Raw genomic sequence first — 23,154 nt, forward strand, 5'->3', positions numbered from 1 at the left:
CCAAAAACGCCTTGAAAATATGTATATTAGGAACTTTTGGCGGCTCATTTCATGCAGGAGGAGTTTGCTATGCATTGATCGCTATATCTCAGTTTCTTGAGTTATTAGAGGCTGCACTAAAATTTGGATGGGCAGCAGCACGTTGTTCCATGACCCCTGCCTGTCCACCCAGAAGCACAGAGCATCGAGCAGGCAGTGCCAATGCAAATCAGCTGTTAGGAAGTACATAGTCAGGTCTCTGCTTATCCATTGCCTTCTTTAAGCTGGTTTCATAATACTTGACTGGAACATGACTTTCCTTTCTACAGTAGTGTTTTTTTCCAAGTTCACAAGTCAGAGTCACTGTGTGTCAAAATTGAATCTTTTAATCTCAATAGTTTATCCTTGTTGTCTAAAAGAGCCTGTACAGCCTGATACAATGAATTATTTTTTCCAAAACTCAAAGCCAGAAGACCAGAGTGTATTTGTACATATATAGAGCATGAAGCTTGTCAGTTAGACTTTACATCCTTTTCTTCTTTACATCCTCAAGCAGAAATGCTATCATGATTTCCACCGAACATAAGACTCTCGGGACAGCTGAACAGTTACTGTTATTGATACTTATAATGATAATCAGTGTCATAATAGTAGAGAGTAGTATACATTTTACTCAGGGAAAGTAAGTTTATCGTTTTTTGTAGTAAAACACCGTCCACAATGATAACGATAAGAGTGTAAGCATCGACACTGATGAATGATAACATTCTGTAAACAGTGGCGCCAAGCATGTGCCGCATGCTTAAGGTGTGTTGACAGTCAGGAAGATGGATATTGATGATCTGTCACTGCAGTATGTTGCATTTCCTAATCTCTGTTAATAACAATAACAACACCACTGATTCTTAAGGTGATTGCATCCCATCCTTCTTCTTGATAGCATCTTTATAAAGGCTGTTTTATCAAACTCAACGATGAGTCTCCTTGAAGTGTCATCTGCTATGTTGAATGCAATGCCCTTTTTTCAGTAGGATTTTGATTGGCTGTCAGTGTTTCTATCGTGTGGATAGCCCTAGTCTTTAGAGTTTTATCTATTAGTTGTAGGAGAAATCAGAACACACCTTACGGGGATGCCTGTTGACAGATTTTCTCCTTTCTTCCTCAGTGTTTACCTTGTATTGGTTTATCAATATACCCAAATGTTGGATGCAGAATGTACAAACAGCCACTCATGTCAAGCTTCACTTCAATCATTAGATCGGAAACTTGATTTTAGATTTAAGCTAGACAGGCCAGGAGAGGGAAGTCTGGGCTACCCTGCTTAGGCTGCTTCTCCCGCGACCCGACCCCGCATAGGTGGAAGAAAATGGATGGATGGATGGAGGCCAGGCCAGAATCTCTGTATCATCCTCCATGTTGGTTTTTCCTTTGTGTCAATTAATTGGATGCCTGTGTGCATACTCAGTCACTCAAAAATCCTTACACTGTGGCTATTTCACTATGCTTTTGACATGGTGAAATAAAGCCATGCAATTGAAATATAGGGTTGGGTACCATTCACATTTTAACAGATACTGACTGGCACTAGCTCACTGCACTGGAATTCAGTTCCAATACCCAACTGCTCTCTTTGTTCGGTACTTTACTTTCTCTGTAATAACAAAAAATACATTTTTGAGTGAACTGAACGGGTGACGTAGTAGACTAAAATGGAATTTTGCTCCTCTGCTCTTTTCTAATAACGAATAGAGCTAATCTTCTGTCTCTGTCTGTCTGTCTGCTTTTGTGAGCTTCTCTTGGCCGGCATCCCGGCTTCAGGGCACTTCTGCCTCCCGTCTGAAATTGAACTCGGTGGCTCTGCGGAGCTCCGTTGCTGGCTCCTAGGCTTCTCTGCACTTCCACCTCCTGCCCTCAGGTACAGACATCGGTTTTGACGTGAATCGGTACACGGTAGTGCTGCTGTCATTTGGTCAATACCCTTTAACAATACCAAGTCTGGTAACCAACCCTAATGCCCACTTAATTTTATAGTCATAGCCATATAAAAATAATCTAATAATGGCCTGCTGTTTGTAACTATATCACTTTATTGAAGGGTGAAAACTCAAGGACCGCTCCAACATGAGAGCACAACTAGACTTGAACAAACCTGAAATGGATCGGTGGTCACATTAATAACCATTATTTCTCACATAGTCACCTGCGCACATGAAGTCTTCATTAATATGTCAGAGTGAGATGTATGTATTGCAGTAAATGTAGAAGCCATCATTCTGTTATATCTAAATTCATCACAACAAACCTGCAAAATTGCCCTTTTTATATAGAAGCAGTCAGCTAAGCTTAATTCATGCAATTCATAGCTTTGTGATCGATTATTTTTTGGGTTGGCAGTTCATCTCTGGCTGTAATCAGTCATAATAGAAGGTGCTGAGTGAGCTCCGTTATTCACTTCAGAGACACCTTACATTGTGAGAGCCAGGACACTGCCAATTGCAGGGCATTTGTTATGCTAATTTACCATTTCAAATTTTTCCCATTTGGATGATCTCGGTATTTCTGTCATACATAAAATCTAAACATGATCATTTGATGACCATCTGATATTCTCGCAGTGGGAAAACGCTTGACACAGCAAATGGTGTGCAGAGGGTTGATAAAACTGCAGCATTGATTAAACACGTTTTGAACTCAACTGTAAAATGAGGTTAAATAATGAGCGTCCCAATCCGTGATCAAATTCTTTGATTCAACTTTGTCAATTAGCTTAGCGCATAAAATCTCCTGTTATATTTGCCTCGTGCCACATCTGCTACCCAAGAAATGAGTTTACTGCATTGGCTTCTCTGGAGATGTACAGAGCATTATGCTGTAATTCCTTCTTGGGAGGCTTTGCTGCTGTTGTGTTTGCGTTGTAATTGTATGCAGGAAGGCATTAGGGTGTTAAATGTATTCGTCTAACAATGTGCGACGGGATGAAGCACGTCTGTCTAGCACAAACTCGGATTCTATTTAAGGGATTTACATGCAATCAGAATAATTTATGTCCTCTTCTGTCACAACATATTACTGCTGGTGACATGTTGGAAACAGCTGATGAGATGCTGGTCGAGCCTCTCTGCTCCCCATTAGGTGAGGTATTGTTGTGAGGAAATGATGTAGACGGTGAATGATCACTACAGGAAGTCGCTCACAGAAAGTTAGTCTGGTGTTTTGCTGCTACGCCGTGCAAGTGTGGATCGTTTGGTCTGCAGCCATCTTCCCTGTGTCCTTTGAGTAAACATATCTGGAGAGATAAAGTGCGCTTCAGGGAGTATGCATGAGGCGTGTGGCGTACGATGACTGTGTCCTGCCTTAACTCAGAGGCAAGCCCTGCCCCGTGGATACACATGCTCAGATAGGCCTCCGGTTATTGCAACATTTGTCAGTGTGAGGTTCAAGGTGTGAGGTAGGCATGGGTGCAGTGTCTGAATGATTTCTTTTGCACATCCGCTTAGAAGAGAAGGTAGCGTGATGCTGTCAGGACTATTGTCTTCACTCCATATTGCCGTCATTTAATCCCACATTAACAGAAGGACAGGTATGTGTCTATTTAAAGGAGGCAACATCACTCTCTGTAGCCTGTTCAGGGTAATGATTGATAGAGTGATTGTGTGTACATGAGAGACTGTTTCTGATCTGGAAAGGAGAAATTCCTTTGCTGCTGGGTGTGTCAATATGAGCAAAGCATTTTCAGCTGTTGAGAGCAGCAGAAAGTGAAACATCTAGGGATCTAATAATAACTTTTTGTGTTTTTGCTGCCGGCCAGTCCATCATGCGCTTACAGAGGATTCGTCATCCTCCCACATGTGGCACCTACTAAGAAGACACAGTGTGTAGATACTTAAGAGTGTATTGTCAAAGGGTTGAGGTTAATCAGTGACATGCAGTACTGTATGTGCAGGACTATTGCTGTACTGCTGTATTTGTGTTACTCTGGAGCATTTACTTTGTCAGGGCTTCAGTTGGGACTTCTAATCATGTGTTTAGCCCAACTGTGTGTGCAGAGGGGGATTTCAGAAATAGTTTCAGAATTCAGGGACTTGCTGTAAACGCTGCTGTCTTGAATATTTGAGCTGATGCAAAAGGTTTTTTTCTAACTTCGTCTTCATTCTGGGGATTTATTGAGGCTGAAATATTTTATTGTACATCTTGGTGAATTCTGATAAATTATACTGGCCCACAAATGTTAGTTTTCTTCAAGGAAGTCAATGCTCTGGGTAAATAAAGCAATTAAGCATTGTGGTTCTTTAGGGATGTAGTTGTAGCTGCTGAGAGATTAGTAATGAGACTGTATTTCTCCCCACAAAGCTTTCACATGCTTCAGAATGCTGCTAGGTCACTCTAGATAAGTGCCAAGGGGCAAGCATGTGCCACAGTGGCCTTGGAGAATGTGGGTTTTTCATTAAAAAATACACCTATGATTCAACTGATCAGCTCCTCTTTCGCAAGTCAGAGTTGTGTTAATCAGTTAATGTCTAATCTAGTCTTTGGTTTGGAGGAAAATCTGCACAATGGTTACAGCTAATTGTACACCAATATTGCCCTATTATTCCAAATATGACAATAATCTGAATTTGGTGTCATGTAAACAGCATATTCCATTTAGATATTCCAAATCAGGTAGTTTCGAAAGTTTAGTATTTTGTGATAAAGATGTGGGATATGCCAATATTATTTGGGTTTCAGAAGCGTTACTTTGACATGTATACAGCCAGTTAAGAATATGCGTCTCAACTGGGGTTTTTAATGCCGTTTGCGACACATGGCCTCTCATCTGTTTATGGTTGGCTCTGTTTGTTGTCATGGATACGTCGCACAACTCGAAACAGCCAACTTGCCATGTTTGCTCAGCTGTTGAGTAGAGATGCATGCTTATCCCACATTTCTAGTCAGAAGGTGAAACACAACTACTTTTAAACGTTATTAAAGACTTGGATATCAACAGGTTTTTGGATATGCACAAATATCAAAATTCTGACCTTTCAAAGAAGGAGGCTGAGCTTGCATGGTCCAACAACAAGTCCACCACCATTGGGAAACTATTAAAAAAAATTCCTATTTTGATGCAAAGAAGCAAAATGACAAGCGGCTCCATCTGATCTACTTTTCCATATTTTTACATGATAAACATGTTAGGGCATGTTAATTGGAGAATGCTTGGCTGAATGTAAACATGAGTTTTAGTGGAATATTCATTTTAAATAGCCATGTAAATAGTTTAATAGGAATATTGTCTTTTTCAGAATAAGGTTAAAAACCGGGGTGCACGTAAACATACTCACAGTCAGCTCCCCGTGCCCCATGGTCATGTGTGTGCACACTTTTAGACAAGACAGCTGCCAACTGCAGATCACTGTTTGAGACCAACAAACAATAAAACTGTCAGGGAGCATTTCCAGACGTAGTGACTGTGCCACCAAAAGTTTAGTGTTTTTTGTTGGACATCGGCAGCATTTACGGCAGCAATTGCGCCACCAAAACCAGGTGCTTTTAAGTGAGACTTAGGCTGCATTTGCAGCCATGATTGTGCCACCAAAGGCATGTATTTTAAGCCAAAACATGATCTTTTACTAACCACCTTCCCACGCCCTTGCCTTTGGGTGCCCTCCTCCATAGGGCTGCAACAAAAAGTTTGTAGCTTCATTCATAATGCTAACAAATTCCAAATCAACATTCAAATGCTGCACAATTTTTGGTTTTTTTTGGTATGTCTAATCATTCTGTTTTAAAGCTGCAATGAAGCACAAAAGGCAAACATTTGCTGTTTTCTTGCTTTTTGGATTTGAGAATTAGCTTTTCTTCGTCATAAATGATAATAAAATGAATAGATTTTTTGGACTTGGTCAGATAAAACATACCATTTAACGTTGTTTCGGGCTCTTGGATTTGCACATGATCTGTTTCACAATGTTCTAACGTTTGCTTGACAAAACAATTTGTCAAGAAATTAATGGGCAGATGAATCAATAATGAAAGTATTTGATAGTTGCAGCCCTATTCTGTTTAATCCTGGTATTTTTTGCACACTTTATTTAAACTGATATTTTTGAAAGATTTATCCTTTTTTTTAAGGTTGACAATGTCATAAAATATGTTGACAGTCATTTGAAGATTCAGTCAAAAACCTCTTTTGAAGCTTTGAGTGAAAAAGAATTTCTGTACAGCCCTACTCCTTATTACAGCTTAGATACATATCAGACATGCACTTTGTTTGACCACTTCAGGTTTGTTTGAAACATCCTGAGGGTGCATGTGCTGGAAGCTTAGAGGTCTAATGGGATGTTTGATACTCAGTGAAATATTTATTAGCTCTCCGTACATTATGTAGCTGTTATGAGGATGGTATTTGTGTGATTTCACTTCATGGATTGCCATGTTTGCTTCTGTTTATTGAACTACAAATGAGTTTTAAGAGCAAGGTGCTGATGTTACTTATCACTTATTTTGTTTCCAAAAAAGAGTAGCAGAAGATAAGAGAGATGCAGCTTGCTGTATGTTCCTGAAGCAGCTCTTAGCTCTGTTTGAGCTGTAGATTTCCCGGACCTTTTTAGCTCAGCACGTCGGAGCAATCAGCGTTTGAACTGCTGTTTCCGTGAGACTCCCTGCAATTGAAATTCAGGCTAATTTGTAATTATTTCTCAGCTCATTTCCATTTGTCTGTATTGAATGTCTGTGACCCGCATCACTCAGCCTCCTGAAGACAAATCTTCCTCCCTCTGACTGACAGACAATAGATCTTTTGATTTACTGGAACGCTGCATGTTTTTTAGGTGATGACAGTTTATCTGTTCTTGAATAACAAGTGAGAAATGAAGGAATACATCAGGCAGTGCATTTATATGCACCTTTGCCACCTGTTTGCTGTTGGATTCCTGCAGTAACCTGATTTTTTAGATTTCATGTAAACAAGAAGGGATTCAGAGAATAACAATGACTGCGTTTACTTGTACATAATATTCAGATTTTTACTCTTATTCCGATAAACAGCCACTATGCTGTTTACTGACATACAGCCGTCCATACTCAGATTAACGTGCCGTAACATGTTGTTTATAACTGGAGCTGCTTGTGCCATTTCTCTTGTTGCTTTATAATAGGATTTTTTCAAAGTTTTCCAGTGGTGGTGGGCTTTTTTTTGACCACGTGAACACACCCTCTTTCTTTCATTCCTTAACCCACCTTCTTGAAAAGGTTCTGCATATTAAAAAACCTGTTGATGATGAAAGATTTTCAAAATGTTTAAAATTAGGTGTGTTTCTCCTTCTCAACAGAAATGCAGGCTTGTCTCTTGCATGCATTTTTTCCCCACAGCCTTGCAAAGTGTTGCTTAGTAGTAAATGCTGCAGTAAATCCCCAATTGAATGCACTCTATAAATGCCCAAAGAATGCTCCTAAAATCTGAATAATATCATCATATCTTATGTCTTAATCTGAAAATGCTGTATTTGGAAACAGTCCTAAATTGGAATATCCAAACGGAATATGCTGTTTACATGACCTGTATAAAATTCTGAGTATTGTCATATTCAAAATATTATATTATATATATATTCAAAGCTTGATTTTTGCTGGATGAACCAGATTTCTTAGCCAAGTATGTGTTTCCAGCAATGAGAGCACATGACATGGCTACAGTAGACAAGACCGCAGCGCAGCGGGTTGAAAGGAAAGATTATTACTCATAGTGGAGTTGAGAGTAACCAAATTGAAAATCAGACTACAACAGAAACTGAAATGGATGAGTTGGTTTTAACTGTTTAAGTGCAAGATATTTATAAAACTCAGACACATGAACACAGTCAAGGAAACTGTGTGCTCTCCCACTTTAGAGCCCAACCTCTCACTGCACCATCAATCCAAACGCTCTGACCTGAAAAGAAAACAATTCCTCAGGGTTCAGAATGATAAATCACTGATACACTTAAATATGCAGCCTTGGCTCAAAAGATGCCCTTGGAGAAATGTGCTCACTGACCGGCTGCATGTAAACACAGCAGTTACAATAATTGTGCTATTATGCTGCATGTAAACGTGTTCACCGCTTTCTTGCTTCAACATGATTTCTCCCAGTAACCTGGTTTCCCGTGTGCATGTAAACGTAGCCTGCGTGACGGCTAATATTATATTTGCTGCTGCAGTGCTCCGCGGTGAAGGTGACACAAGGCACAGGTGGCTTTAAGAGAGACCAGAGAAGTGATGAATTCATGTCTGCGGATGGAATTCATGCAAGGAGGCAGTACTGGAACCTGGGACAGTGGATCTGTTCCTTTCAGAAACATGGTCATTTATTAAGATCTGACACATGAACAGAACTGGCCACATTTTAAAACGCCCTTTTCCTTCCTTGAACTTTAAACTACAGTTAATCCTGGACAGGGAGAGTCTTTGAAAGAGGGATTGTGTAAGAAGCTCCGAGGAGTGGCCGGAGTCTGAGGTCAGTAGATCAGATCACGTGATCCGACGAGCCAGGGTGGAGTCAGGCTAAGACTTTTCTTGGCAGACTTGACACATTGAGGATTATGATACCTTAAAGGGGAGATTTAGCTTCGACAAGAAAGGGCGTCTAGTAAAAGAGATGCTTATTATCACATGTTGAATAGTTTTTTTTTAAATAACCAGGTTTGCCTTGTCATTATCCATGCTCAGAGATGCTGTCGTACTGTTGTATATACAGTGTTTATTTTCTGCTTAGTCAAGGGAAATAACCGTAACGCTAATAATTAGACACTGGTTTTACCTCACTGTTTAGACCAGAATGAGGTCATCTGTACTCTGTGGGAACTACACAGCACAGCCCTCAGGCATTAACCTAATGACAGCCTTGAAAGCAGCACAGATTGGGCTCCTCACCTACTTCTCAGTCTTGTGCTCGCGCTATGAACTGTCTCAGGGCTTGACATACCAAAGTTTTTAACCGCCAGGCAGTTCAACAAGGTTACTTCCCCCCTCAGCTTTTGGAGAGAAAACACAAAGAGAAATGCTGAAGAACCAGTCAGCCGTGTGCCTATAGGACTGTGGTAGGTTGGCAGCAGCAGCAGCAGCAGCGTCGTCTTCACTACCATCTCCGAGCTGCAGAGAACGCCAAGTTTAGCAGAGTCGAATCATTCTGGACCAGATAAAATGGGTAATTTCAGAGGTAGGCTCGGATACACATCGCAATTTCTCTTTGCTTAATGATGCTTTCAACAGGGGTTTCTGTCCTTTTTGCATGTTGGTTTTTCTGTGGTTTTATTTCCCACAGTCTGCTTAGTGTGCACTTTTCTACAGCCAAGTTTAGACTGTGGAGAAATATTCATTTGGAGAGATTATATACACTGATTTTGGTGAAGGTGTTAGGAATTTTACCCCTTTTTTGTCAGCCTAGGAAGTCATTTTTTGATGGAAGGCATGTTTTATGACAAAGTGAAGGGTTACAGAGGGGTCAGGCATGATAAGGCCTGTTTTATGCTTAATCTATGGGGATTTACATGACAATTCCCATAACTGGCTTCCATAGCTGCACACCTCTCTTTGTCCTTCATACTGAGAGAGAAAGCAGAATGGATTTTTTTTTTGGCCACCCTGACCAGATTGGCAACTTCTGTCAGTTTAAAATGTGCACTCAGTCAGTCCCATTTGTGTTGTCTTGTGTGTTTGTGCAGAAGTCAGGGAGGAGGAGTTCTGTCGAATTCAAACAGCTTTTACCGTTTCCTGTCGCTGTGTTTTCTGGGAATCCAGAGCCATGTCCTTGATTCAAAGCCCGCAGTGGAAGTGGGAGGGAGTCAGGGGCGGTGTGTGTTGCAACATTATGAATGAGCAGGAAAGGAATTTGGGAGACTGACAGTGGGGAATACGTAGAATATCCTGTGTGGACTCACATACTTAGGAGTTGTAAAACCTTATCTGTCATTTAGCACCAGGGCTGGCACATGATCCAGTTCGGCTCAGGCACCTTGAAATGCTCACGCTGCCTCAGTGACAGACTCCCAGAATACCTCAGGGTCACATTTCGTCCAAATGTCTGGAGGACCTCCCACGTACCACCTCCTAACACTTCATCCCTGGTCTAAAACTTTTGTGTTCTCACTGTAAACAACCCAACCAGCTCACACAAACTGGCTGTCAGCCTGAGCTAAATGATTCCTTACTTGTCTGTGTGCTGGCGGATTCAAGTTTTGAGTGCTTTTACATGACAGAAAACGACCCTTTAACCCTTTAAAATGATGTCTGTCAGCACAAAATTGACTAATGCAGTTAAAGCTACTGTATATCAAATCTTTCAGTCACCCTTAGGCTGCCGTTTCGGTCTAAGATGTCTGTAATAGACACTTTCATGGAGGGAGAGTTCAATTTCTTGAGGCAGGGCTATTTTGTAAATTACCATATGGTTATTTAATGGTGTTTTTTGCAGCTAATATTCTTCTGCATATTCACATGTATTGACGGCATCTCATCACACCATGCATCACTTTGACTGTATTCTGTGTGGTTTAGTTAAGCAATATTACAAGAGAGGATGTGCTTTCACATCATTTGTGGTGTGACAGTGATGCGGTTAGGACCAAGGCACTTGCTCACCCTCGAGTTTAATATTGCAGTTTTACTATTGCCAACAAAATAAAGTTTAAAATAAAAATGTATTCATGTTGAAACAATTAACTCTAAAAAAAAAAAGAAGCTTTTTTGAGACTACTGTCTCAAAGTTGGCAGCTGTCTTTCCATTTCCAGGGAAATACACCGAGTCTGACTAATAACTGAAAAACAATCGGTCATATCAGTAGAATCCTATATTTAATGAAACCTAGTTTACAACTCCAGCAAGAAGGTCAAACCTTAGTGACGACTGAGCCACAGACATGTTTTCTAGTCCACTTTAAGTCAGCTGGTCAGCTGATACTTTCCATAGATCATGGGGTTTCCCAAACTACATAAATACCCCATATAAACACAAAAAATGCTTAGCCCTTCTTGTTATGGCTAAGATATTTGCTAAGATATTTGCTTTTTTTTCCATATACAAATTTAGCTTCTACATCTGCAACTTTACCTGTATTTTTAAGAAAGTAGTGCCGTGTCACTGGCATAGCTGACGAAGGATGCGGGAGGATGCCAAACATTGCCAGTAACTCAAAAGCATTGTAAAGTCCAAAAGTCAAAATGAAAGACTAATGATAGATGAAATCACGTCCAAAATTCAAAACATGTTGTTATAACAAAATGCTCTGCTTCAGTACACATTTGATGACGTTTAGCCTAAACAATGTTTTCACTGCAGTCACACGATAAGTGTTGTTGCAACGCCTACATTACCATCATACCTGCATCTGCACTGAGTAGTTTTTAGTTTACAGTTATGTTTGCTGTTTTATGTTCCAAAGCACAAATGTCACTTTGAACATGGTGGTTCATGCTAATTATTGTCATCTTTGTGTTAGTTTATAGTTTGCACCATTAGTGAGTTGGTGCTTACTCTTCGTAATTTAAGCTGTATTTCCTCAATTTCAGCTTTCATCTTTTTGACATTGTGTAAAAACAAATGTTATCATGATCAGGATCATCTCCGCTGTGGCTAAGAAATGTTACATTCTTAGTGGTGAGAAAGGTGTGCTGTCATGCTGATTTGAGCACATTCTTAATGTGTTGTTGACCAATGAGATTGCATGGTCAGAGCCACTTGTTGTATAATAAAGTGCAGCATGTAGGTCAAGATGTATGTGCAAAACCCAAAGAGTGGAATTTGTCTCTATGTTTGTGTCTTTGAGATGACAGCAGCAGTGGATTTCTAAGGCAGTAAAAGTCATAGTAAAAGCACTGTTTCCCCAAAGTCACATAGCTCCTGTGTTATTAGACCCCTTGTTTTTGTCTTCTGCTGCAGCCCTGAGCTGCGAGGCAGCAATCGTAGCCTCTAGCTGCCTCGTCTGGCTCAACAGGCTCCTTCTAGTAAATATGGATCCACCTTGAGCAGCGTTCCCCCGACACTCTCGCTGTCAACAGATATAATGAGACCATAACTATTCGTTCTACTTTCTCATTTCAATCCCGGACAAGAGGCCAGAGAGGGAGCGAGGGAGACGGGAACACCTTATCTCTTCTGTCGGGCTGCTGACTTATTTTTGTTTTATTTTTTATTTTTTTTCAAAAGCCTGCCCTCGCTCATCTTTTTCAACCTCTCTGCTGCAACTTATACACAAACATGTATAGCAGCCTTCTCTGTGCACACGTGCTTGGTTTTCTAGGGAAGCTATCGATTTTCTAGGATTTGGATTCTCATTGTTTTGTGGCTTCACTAGAATCGTTGGCCATTATCGTGTTTGTGTTGTATTTTTTTTATGTGACTGTGTTACATACACAGATCATCATTTAACTGGTGTGTTGTCTCGAGGCCATATGGCATTGATTTGCACTGTTACAGACGTGAAACATTGACAGCCTTTTTCTCTTTGGGCCATATGGCATGTGTGGGTGTGTGTTTGTGTATTGCTGGTGGTGACGTGTGACCATTGATAGTCACTTCTTAGCATCACTCGCCTGTGTGTAGTGGGGAGTGGTTGACTCAAGTGTGTGTTCATGACTCGAGAGTGTGTTTTGCACATGCATGCACACACTCCGGTATTTGTGCAAAAGATTGTTTGTTTTTTTTCCCAGAAGAGTGCCTGTGGTGACCAGATCATGTCGTGTGTGTGTTGGTGTGTGTTTGTCTGCACAGGAGGAATGCCAGCTCCTGAGCAGAGCCCAGTGACGGAGGAGGGGCTTTTGCTGACCAACCGCAACCGTTCAACTGGCCGCAACATGGAGACTGATAACACCGCCAACAACATCCTGGCCTCAGTCAAAGAACAGGTAGTGTGTTTCTTTCATTCATACAAGGGCTGTAGTGGAAAAAAACTGAAATTCTTGCTACTCTTCAACCGATCGATTGGTCCATAGAGAAATAAATCTGCATCTTATCTCCAGATTAACCACATAGCCACAGTGAGTGCACCCTGTCTGGTAGTGTTTTGTGACAAGTAGCCTAAGCACTATGTTCAGGCTTGTGAAATGCATCCGTTGTGACGTTTTTTGTTGGCCGACACGTTTTGTTGGCGACAAGTGTCGCCCTGGTTTACTCGACAGAAAGAACTTAAGAGTTTTGTTTGGCAAAATAATCTTCACAAATGAACACCACGTTTATGGTCTTTGAAGTGTAAATGCAATGGCCAGAGGTAAAAAGCAAGTCGGTAGCTGCGGTCGCATGATTAAAACTGCTACCACATAAACACTGTAAACCATGTTCTGCAGTCTCAGTAAGCCACTTGTTAGCAACTGCCTCATTTAAGACATGCAAAGGCTTCAAAATTTGCATGCGAGACATTTACTGACAGATTTTTATGGCAGAAAATGTGAAATTCTCTTAAGCTTGTGTCAACCAAAGACCTTATTTCAGGCATCTAACGAAAACCTGTTGACTTTAAGATGAGGAAACCAGAAGTGCTAAAATGCTAATTTATGTCCTGATTTCTGCACCACTCTACTGCAGTGTCTATTTTAAGACTTAAAAGAAAGGAACAATGATAAAATTGACACTGAGTGTCTTTGTCATTATTTGTTGGATTTTTTTGTGTTGAAAAATGAGAGTTCAAAATATCAACTTTGGGTAAAATGCTATACTGGTCACCCAGCAGTCCAATTACAGTGGAGGAAGGTCGGGACAAAGACCAATATACATTTACAAGTGCTGAACAAGAACTGTTTTCAGCCAAGGACAAATATGCTTTGGTAGACACACGGCCTTGTGAAAGAAACACCAGTGATTGTCCAGCTAGAGAAAATTTGGTCAGACAAGAGCAACTGACCAACCAAAGAAAGCTGACGGCTCTAGTTCATACCCTGCTAACAACCCACCGATTCATGTTATATCTCTCATCGCACAGTTACTATTAAAACTTTTATGAACCATTTATGTACAGTGACATTTATAGAACGCTAAACCGTGTGCTAACTCACACATTGCACTAAGGAGAAATCCAGTGGGCGAAGTATGCAGAAATTTTTTTTCCTGCGCATTTGTGCCACACACCCTGTTCACTGTAATCGTACAACATACCTCTGTGGCACACAGTCCAAAGTAGAAAAGTCAAAGTCATTTCTCTGTGTGTGGCTTTATGGAAAGATTTTTGTTTAAATCAGAACTGTGGTCAAAGTGAACTTTGTTTACTTTTTTGGTCTTGAGGTGGAATACGTTTGACTAGGAGCTATTGGCTGTTTACTGCCTGCTGTCATGCCCTGGCTTGCTTCAGTGGACAACCAGGAAGATCATCTCTGGCAGGGTTTGTGAGCCTGTGGAGGGACATGCCCTCTGACTCACTCCATCTCTGCCTGTCGCTCTGTGATTCATCTACACTGCCTTCTGTTACACACACACACACACACACACACACACACACACACACACACACACACTCTTTTCCTCTCTGCCCTCCATATTCCTGGGAATCCAGTACAGGGCAAACTGGGCTAAAGAGATTTTACTCATTTTTAATGATGTTAACTCCCCTCTGTGACATCTCACATACCTCTTTTCCCCCTGAATGACGCTTTGGTTGAGCTACAATTTGAATATAACAGGGTTCATACAAGGTGCTTAAGGTGCTTAAAGTACTTGAATTTGACACTCAGTCCTTAAATACCTTGAAATTCAATTTTTACTTTGTCCTTGAAAAAGTACTGTAGTCTAATTAAGAGGAGAACAGAATGCTGAATTATTTTATAAAAATGTATTAGATAACTGTTTTGAACCAGGAAGCAAAGGTTTCAGTTATTTGCTATTGCCATATTTGCGCCAATCGCACACAGCCATTAGCACAAACTGTAATTTGGCTGTAAATAAGCAGCAGTTAATTCATAAATTAATTTTAGACCCTGGTTACATGTTGCTCCCTTTACAAATTGTAGCGAGAACAATTTCATCCTTGAAAATAAAAATTAGCTCTTGAAAAAGTACTTCTCTGAATTTGACTCGCCTATGTCTGTAAGCGCTAAAAAGAACTTCAGGGAACGTCGCACCACCACCTAATTAAATGCATGGTTGTAAAATAAAAGTTCTAATGTATTGATTTAGATAAACATCTTAAGTTGCAGTCAGTTGTGCTGATATAATAATATTGATAATTACCTCAAGTTATTTGATGTTCAGTATGAACTCAAATTCCTATGTGTATAAACAAAATTCAAGTTGTAAAAATTTTCTTAATCATTTAACCTTCAGTTCAGGATTTCAAATCCCTTCCCATGACTACTTAACATGCCTAAATTCAGACAGTTAAGACTGTGTGTTAGGGACCTGTAGGCCAAACAACTAGGACACAAAGGACATTTTCTTATTTAAAAACTTATGTCTTGCTGTCATCAAGTAAGCACCACTTAAAAATGCCTTTGATTATGGAAGACAAGCTAATTCCCCATCACTCAATGTAGTGTGCTCATAGTCCGTGAATTCATCAGAAGTTGTCATAACTCAAAAATAGCTGATGCAAACTGTTGCATTTATTTTTTTGCTGTTGTGCCAAATCATTTGTTTTTAGAGTTTGCAGTACCGGTAATAGAGATTCATCTGATTCATTTCAAATAGCCCATTGAGTTTTGCTGCAGGAAAGTGTTTACATGAGTAAGGAAGGAAGGAAGGAAGGAAGGAGGGAGCACCTGTCGATGTCACTTCCTTCCCTAGAGTATTCCTCAGTGGCTCGTCCGGTTAGAGCAGATATCCGTGCGGACAGACAGGAAGAGCGAGTAGCCTGCCTGAGCTGTTTCTTTTCAGTGACTGGCTGAAGACATGCCTCAGAGGGAATTCCTGCTAAAGAGTCGAGACTGTAAAATGATCGTTCTCCTCAGTATTTAACAGAGTTGGAGGCAAATCAGAGGGTGAGTGAGAGTGAAAAGATGGAGGTCAGAAACTAGGCTCGTGTGAGTGTGTTTTTTCCTCCCTCTGTGCTTTCGTGTGAGGTTTTCCTGTGATTGTTGAGAGGCAGACCTTCGAGGGATCCCGCTGTCGATGTAAACATGCAAGGCTGCTGTGCTGTAGCTGTGGTCGCGGTTAGGGCTGGGGCTTAGCATGACTGGGTGTTTGGTAAGTGTTTACTAAATGGCTCTACTATCTTTAGTTTTTTTTTTTTGTCTTTTTCCCCTGCCTTTTCATTGGCTGATTTCTGTCCTTTCACTTGTCTTTCTCACTCCTCGTCTTCCTACATTTTTCTTTATCTCTCTCTCCAAACTTCTTTTTCTGTCACTGCTTAGAGCTGCACGGGCTTTGCAGAGATGCCCAAACAAGGACAGATTCACCAACATATTGTGATTACGTTCTCCCTGTGTGTTCGTTTGCCTGGACTTGTGTCCTCTCTCTGTTTCTCCCGCTGACTGCTAACAAGCCTGGGTCTTTTTTTGCCATTAATTTGAGGATTTGGCTCTGTCGTGTTGCAGTTCTTGGTTATTAGAGTTCTGTCTTTGCTCTGTGCCTCTTTAATAGCACTGATCCACCATCGGGATGACACATCCATAATGGTTTATTACAGACCCCAATTAAGTGCTTAAATGTCAATGTTTTTCTTGCTGCACTGCACAACTCGCTTTGAGGACCCACACATGGTATTTTTCAAGCCTGCCTTCAACCACAAAACCTAAAACTGTACTGTAATTTAGAATTAACTTTACAAATGTCCCCACTTCAGTATTCATTATCTTATTAAAATTTAATTTAACCGAAGGGGTTGTTTCGAGGATTATCTAAGACCTAGTTTTTTATCTGTTTCATCTAAAGTGTAATTGAAGCAGTGGGAGGCGGTGGCATTTATCCAGACTGCGTTTTATGTGGATTCAGCAACCACAATGTCCTTGTTTGTCTTGTCAATGTATTTTACTTTTTTGTTTTTTTATTCCAAAATCCACAGATTTATTTGGTATTTATTGCAATATCAAAAAACAGTGGGAGAGGGTAGTTTCAATGAGAATCATCTAACAAAATATTTGTATTTGCAGCACATACATTGTGCAGGTCTGTTGTTTATTACTGTTATTGTTATTATTTTTAATTAAATTGAAGGACTGTGGCAGAGCAGTCATCAGCTCTTTGTTTCGTCAGCTCAGTGTTTTCTTAGACGATGTGTAACAACTGAAAATGTTGAGCTGTATGGCTTCTTGAGGTGACTCTTCATAGAAAGTATCATGATTTAATGGTGTCTGACATACGTGTCAGATACTGCTTTAAAGCAGTATGTCATGACGTTATATGTGACAGCCTTTTTTTCTTAGTGTTTTTCTTCATCATTTGCAGAAAATGAATCTTCTTTGCTGCAAATCCAGTTTCTCTCTGCTTTATGTGATGATATAATATTATTATAAAAATATGAACATCTTTTGTTAGCATTTTTACAAAGCTCTGTTGTCCAAAAATGATAATGAATGAATTTTAATCACGAACCAACAAAGTGAGCTGTTCAAGGTCTTGTTCATTCGTAATATTTTGACGTAGTGTAAGAATGGTGTCTCATCCCTCCAGTCAAGTCCTAGAAACTTTCAATATTTACGCCAAGAAGCACTGAAGCTGTTTTGGAGACTTGTGGTAGCAAAACCCCTTACAAAGACACATTAGTTACATTTGTCACCTGCCTGTGCATTTGTAAAGAGCTGTCAATGACTGACTCATTTCGTTAGGCATGAATTAGCAACCCAGTTGACGTCTTAAGGCCCAGTCACACCAAACCTCCAGCAAAGAATTGGTTGGGACAAAGGCAGACTGTTGAGTCAACTTACGTAGCCTGTTACTCTGCCAAAACATTGCACTTGAATATATCGCAAAGGACTACAGCCAACGACCAACCAACATACATTCTGCACCTGCGTGAGAGGAAATAACTCTCCATACTATCAAGCAGCAGTCATCTAGATTCATCGACAACAGTCAGCTTGGTGTGTCATGGCCCTTAAAATAACATTTTGCTGTGTTAAAATGCTTCTGGAAATATACAAATTACAGCTTGAAACGTGTGTGAATAATGAAACAGCAATGAGATTAATTGGTAAAATAAAACCAGGGTTTTCTGTAATCTCCAAATTGCCAAGATGTGATTTATAGAGAATGGGAAAAGCATGTCAGTGACTGATGACAAAGGTAATTGTCTTTAATTAGAATAAATACACCATATTAAAACAGTCACACTATGATGGGGAGATGTACAAAAGCTTGCTGTAAAGTAAATAGATACTGCAAGAGCAAAGAAGTCTTAACATTTATGTTGACATGACATTTTCAGTGTTTTCCACATTTGAGTTTAATTAATTTACACTCCTTCAGCGATTGCAGACTTTTAGAAAAATAACTTCTCTCCCAGTCTCCTCTTTCAATCAAGAACATTCTCAGGCTCTTTCCATGTGAACAACCAAGTGAAACACTATAAATGCCTTTCAGGAGAGACTGTCTCATAATGTGTGCCATCACCACATTTAAACGATTATCACGTCTCCCCATTTTCTATGACAGCAGGCTTTTCACTTCAGTTTTGACTGTGGTAGTTCAGAACATCTATAAACACTTGTGCCGTCAGAAACGTTTGGACGACACATGAACTTATTCTTTTATAGTATAACCTGCATCAGAAACAGCTCAAGAACTTCTCAAGCCGGATAGCACTGCAGCTTACATTAAGATTTTTTTTTTTTACTTAAGTCCTTTAGCTGATGCTTGTATCCGTTGTGCCTCAGAATCGGTGCAGGTACAGGTTCAGTGTGGCGTTAACTGAGTGTGTTGACGGCCACATTCAATCAAGTGACTATTAACCACTCGGCCATCAGCGGTTTACAACTGTTTGATGAATAAAATGGTTGACTGCGTTCTGTCTGTGCTAACACTGTGTGTATTTACATGCATATAAAAAAATGCCATGTCAGTATCTCATTAGGAGACCTCTTCAGAGTGCTTGGGAATATTCAGTGTGAAGAAACCACATTTATAATGTCAAATACTTTTACAGTTGACATTCTCTTTTTTATCTGGTTGAAGGACTTTGCAGCAGCTGAACACAAACCAATTTGCGTCAGTTGAAATGAACAAAGGTCATAGATAGATGCCGAAATATAATAAAAAGGGCTTTGAAAATTGGCTTGAAATCTGCTTTTAACAGAGATGTTTGAGATAATGTGATTGGTCTTATGGTACTCTTCTACCCAAATAGTGTGCAAATTGCAAACCAGTTTCCAACGTGCATGTAAAACAAAATGCAAATGGGATTTCAATAACGGTTGTTATGTAAATATTGGGAAGAGAGTAGCAGAGGATGATCATTAAAAGGCTGTTTAAGAAGGCTGAGATATATTCCAACAAAAACAAACTTTGCAGCACATTTTAAAGCAAGGTTGGGGAGCCTGTCAGATATTTACTTTTTATTATCTTCAGCAGGCGTAAACCTGGAGGGGATCGTGCGTTTGGTCACGTGTGCGTGTGTGTGTATGTATGTGTGTGAGAGGGAGAGAGTATGTGTATTTGTCTGTCTGCTGCATATCTCCAATATTACTGGATAAGGTTACAATGCTATGAGATTTTCATGGTATGATAACTGTCTCAGAGTTTCATGGTATATCCATTTCTAATACAATTACATTATTATTATTATCATTATTATTATTATTATTAGTAGTAGTAGTAGTAGTAGTAGTAGTAGTAGTAGTAGTAGTAGTAGTAGTAGTAGTACTAGTGGTGGTGGTGGTGGTAGTTACAAAGACCATTAAAGGAATGAAAACAAAAGGTTTTTTTGGTTAAACAGACACCTTATTACAATTGAAACTTGAAACCATTTAATGGACACGTGTTAAAAGCCTGACAGGTAGTCAAGGAGAAAAGGAGATGTGCACACACAGGTGAACTTTGTTGTCCAGTTGCTTTTTTCAATACTGTAGATAGGCATAACAGTATAACTGTCAATTTTTATGCCACAGCAAATGGTTTCACAGTCTATCAGTGTATCACTACTACTGGACCAATCAGCCTAATATTTTCTGTGAACATTTATGACTGTATGCTCAAGAGCCTTTTGTAGTTGTGATTCACAGTTGTTGAAATTATTTACTCTTTTATACTTTTATGAAAACTACAGTTGGTGTTTTGTTTTCTACCGTCATTGACTGCTGAGTCCTCACTCCTCTTAACTGTTGGGACTGTTAGCCTTGGCTAAAATTAACAAGCCTTACCATATGTTGCATTTGGCCTTCCTCATGGCTCAAAATCTTTCATCCATAGAAAAGTCTGGTATTATTTTGAACTGGAGCACCTGCAAATTGATCAGATTGTGTTTTCATTTTTTTTGTTTTTGTGAAGCCCTACCTGGTTGTCATAGTAAAGGGGAGTAGTAAAGGTGCCCTTTGGGTTTTTTGAACACTAGTAGCACTCTGGAGCAATGCTTTTTACAAGAGGCTTTGTCTTATGCGTATACACACTTGTGAGGATAAACATGATACAGATACAGTGCTGCCAGTCTCCTGCTATTCAGTTCATTGACAGTTAGTGGGTAACGCATAAAAAAGTGCAATAATGCAGCAGCAAATACAAAGAAAAGGACAAAGAACACTGAAAACTTGCACACATGGATGTAAACAGTGCAAGATTTTAATTATTTAAAAAGCCGGCCTTTAGATTTAGGAAAGAAATGCATTCAACACGTCATCTCAAGTAATGCTAACTGTTTTGGCGCAGTCTTTTTGTTTGAAAAAATTTAACTTCCCTCAGGCGCAAGACTTATCTACTACAAAGGAAATACGCTAAGATGCTAAAATGCTAAAATGCTAAGAGAATTATTTATTTATTATTTATTTGTTAAAGCATTCCTGGCATTTCCACTCATTTCCACTTTTACATTTATGTACTTTCAGTAGCATCTGAATGAAACCGTCTAGAGGCTATAGATGTTTGAGTATCCTGGCAGTTGCACCACCTTCAACCGGCTTGTAAAAGCAAGCCAGATTCGATGTTTGAAACAAACAGGCATCAATGAATGTGAGGTCAGGTCTGTAAAGAGCATCTCGGTGATCACTCTGCCCTCATCTCTGCCTCCTACTGCATCTCAGGGGAGGAATAGCTGCGTCACCTCACCAAGCACTCCTTAATGTACACACACGTCTTGAATGGCTGCCTACTTTAGTTATGTTTGTGTGACAGCATCATTTGGCTGGGGAAACGGAAAGAGTGGGAGGAATAGTAGGTGATGACGAAGCCTTCCTGACAGCTCACACATCGTTCGAGAGTGAACTTTGCAATATGTGCATATTAAGAGTTATTAACGTAACACTTGAAATGTGAAGGCTTATTGCGGAAACATGTTTGCAGCCATAAATGACTCAAATCATAAAGCCGTATCCCTCAGCAAGTTTTTGTGCGAACGTGAGAGATAAACCGTTTTTACCAGGAAAACAGCTGGCTAATGTCCAGCTTCAACAGCAGAGTGATGAAAGCAGTTTTGTTTTTGTTGTCAACATGCAGAGGCACACTCTCCACATTTTGCGGCACGTGTATGTATTGTTGTTTTTCTGCGTTTCTCTGTTAAAAAGGGTCAATATTAGAAGCTCAGTTTATATTCCTTTCATTTGGCAGGAACTTGAGATGTGTTTACAGCAATAAGAGCCTCAGACAGGGGCAGAGGAGCAAGTTTATTTAGTGGTTTGTCCCTTTTATGTTGTGGAGAGATTTTCCCTCAAACATAAACCATAATTATGTGGTCAATATGCAATCTAAAGAGATGTTGAGCAGATCATTTCTACTATCAAGACTGTGGTTTTTGCCCTTAGAAACGCTGTGTTTTGGTGTGCTCCTCTTCCTCCCCCATTATGAAGCTTTGCCCTCAGAGTAATGCTGTTATTAGCTGTGCCTGAACATGCCTATATGTACCAAACAGCTGGCAAAAAGGGCCCTTTTAGGCGCGCCGCACGATGGTGTTTCGACATACCATCCTGCAGAAAACCCCACAGTGGAATTTTCCCACTTTGTCGAAGTCCATTACACATGAAAAATCTGTCTGCCTCCTGCTTCTCCACGGCAAAGTGAAGTTACACTCTGTGACCCCGTTTTCATCCGAATCAGGCGCAGACACACACAGATAGACTCTGTGCAAAGCCCATGTGCTGACCTTGCTTTGAGTGCTACAACTCCAGCAGCCTCTTAAAGGCTTGATGAGCTGGCTGAAATATTACCCACTGGAGATACTGATGCAAGCCTCTATCACGTTTTAATGAAGCCAAAGTCATCCTTGTCTATGCGACCCAGCTTTAGGAGTTAATAGTTGGGGTTGGGGGGGCAAAGCTTCAAGGCTGTGTTTTTGCCATTACGTAATTCCATGCCATAAGCACCACAGAAAGGTTGAACTCTCCCTGCAGGCGATAGCGTCTTTTCCACCTCCATAGGCGAAATAAGGACTCTAATTACAATCGACTAGTGATTTTCTCCACTCCTCGGGGTCTTATCTGCCTTCCTCTCCCTAGTGCTGCCGCTGTGACACAGGCAAGGAGAAATCTAGAGGCATAAGCATTCTGGCCTCGATTATAGTCATAAAAATGGAAGCCTGGCTCTGAGCAATTACCCCATGGGGGAGAAGAACAAGTAGTGAAAGACCGATTCAGAAGGGAGGGATACAGGTGAAGGAGAGTGCTCAGATATAGGAAGGAAAGACAAAACACTCAGATATGGAGGGAGGGCGCAGAGGGTGGTGAGTGATGGGAAAAGGACAAAAGTGAGAGTGTGATGGAGAGAGGCAGAGTCAGAGAGGCTGTCACCTGTGAATGGTTCCCTAAAGCATTGTGGCAGGAGGCTGTCAATGCAGAGGAAAACAGAAGAGATGGAAAAGAGGAAGAGGAGATAATCTTCTCCCAGTGTGACATGATGTCAGAGGAGTGGTGTGCACGCCTGGCCCGGCACAGGGCTGTCGTTTTGAACCCAGCCCTGGGAGATCTCCCCCCAACTAGCCTGTTAATACTCATCACCGTCACTGTCATCATCATCATTATCACTGTAATCATTGCCACAGTCAACAGCGCACACAGAGGAGCCGGTTGCTGGGGAGCAGGAGTTGTACTCGGAAGATGGAGGCGCAGTAAGCGCTGCTGGGCTGTCCTTGGAATGGCATGTATCCACTGAGTAAGTTTCGG

General features: G+C 40.5%; 1 protein-coding gene across 4 annotated transcripts in view; it reads left to right on the forward strand.

Annotated features, from left to right (window-relative positions):
• Positions 1-23,154, forward strand: part of pkp4 (plakophilin 4) — a 119,128-nt gene that overhangs the window by 10,902 nt on the left and 85,072 nt on the right. For 2 of the 4 annotated variants that reach the window (XM_042494706.1, XM_042494708.1), the window contains exon 2: positions 12,707-12,840. In XM_042494706.1, the coding sequence (XP_042350640.1) occupies positions 12,712-12,840 (129 nt within the window). In that variant the 5' untranslated portion in view covers positions 12,707-12,711. Of the gene's footprint in view, positions 1-3,480; positions 3,560-12,706; positions 12,841-16,072; positions 16,103-23,154 lie in introns of those variants that run through there. The other 2 variants (XM_042494707.1, XM_042494709.1) reach the window with 2 other exon arrangements.

Source organism: Plectropomus leopardus, chromosome 10 (genome assembly GCF_008729295.1).
Source record: "Plectropomus leopardus isolate mb chromosome 10, YSFRI_Pleo_2.0, whole genome shotgun sequence".
Lineage (NCBI taxonomy): Eukaryota > Metazoa > Chordata > Actinopteri > Perciformes > Serranidae > Plectropomus > Plectropomus leopardus.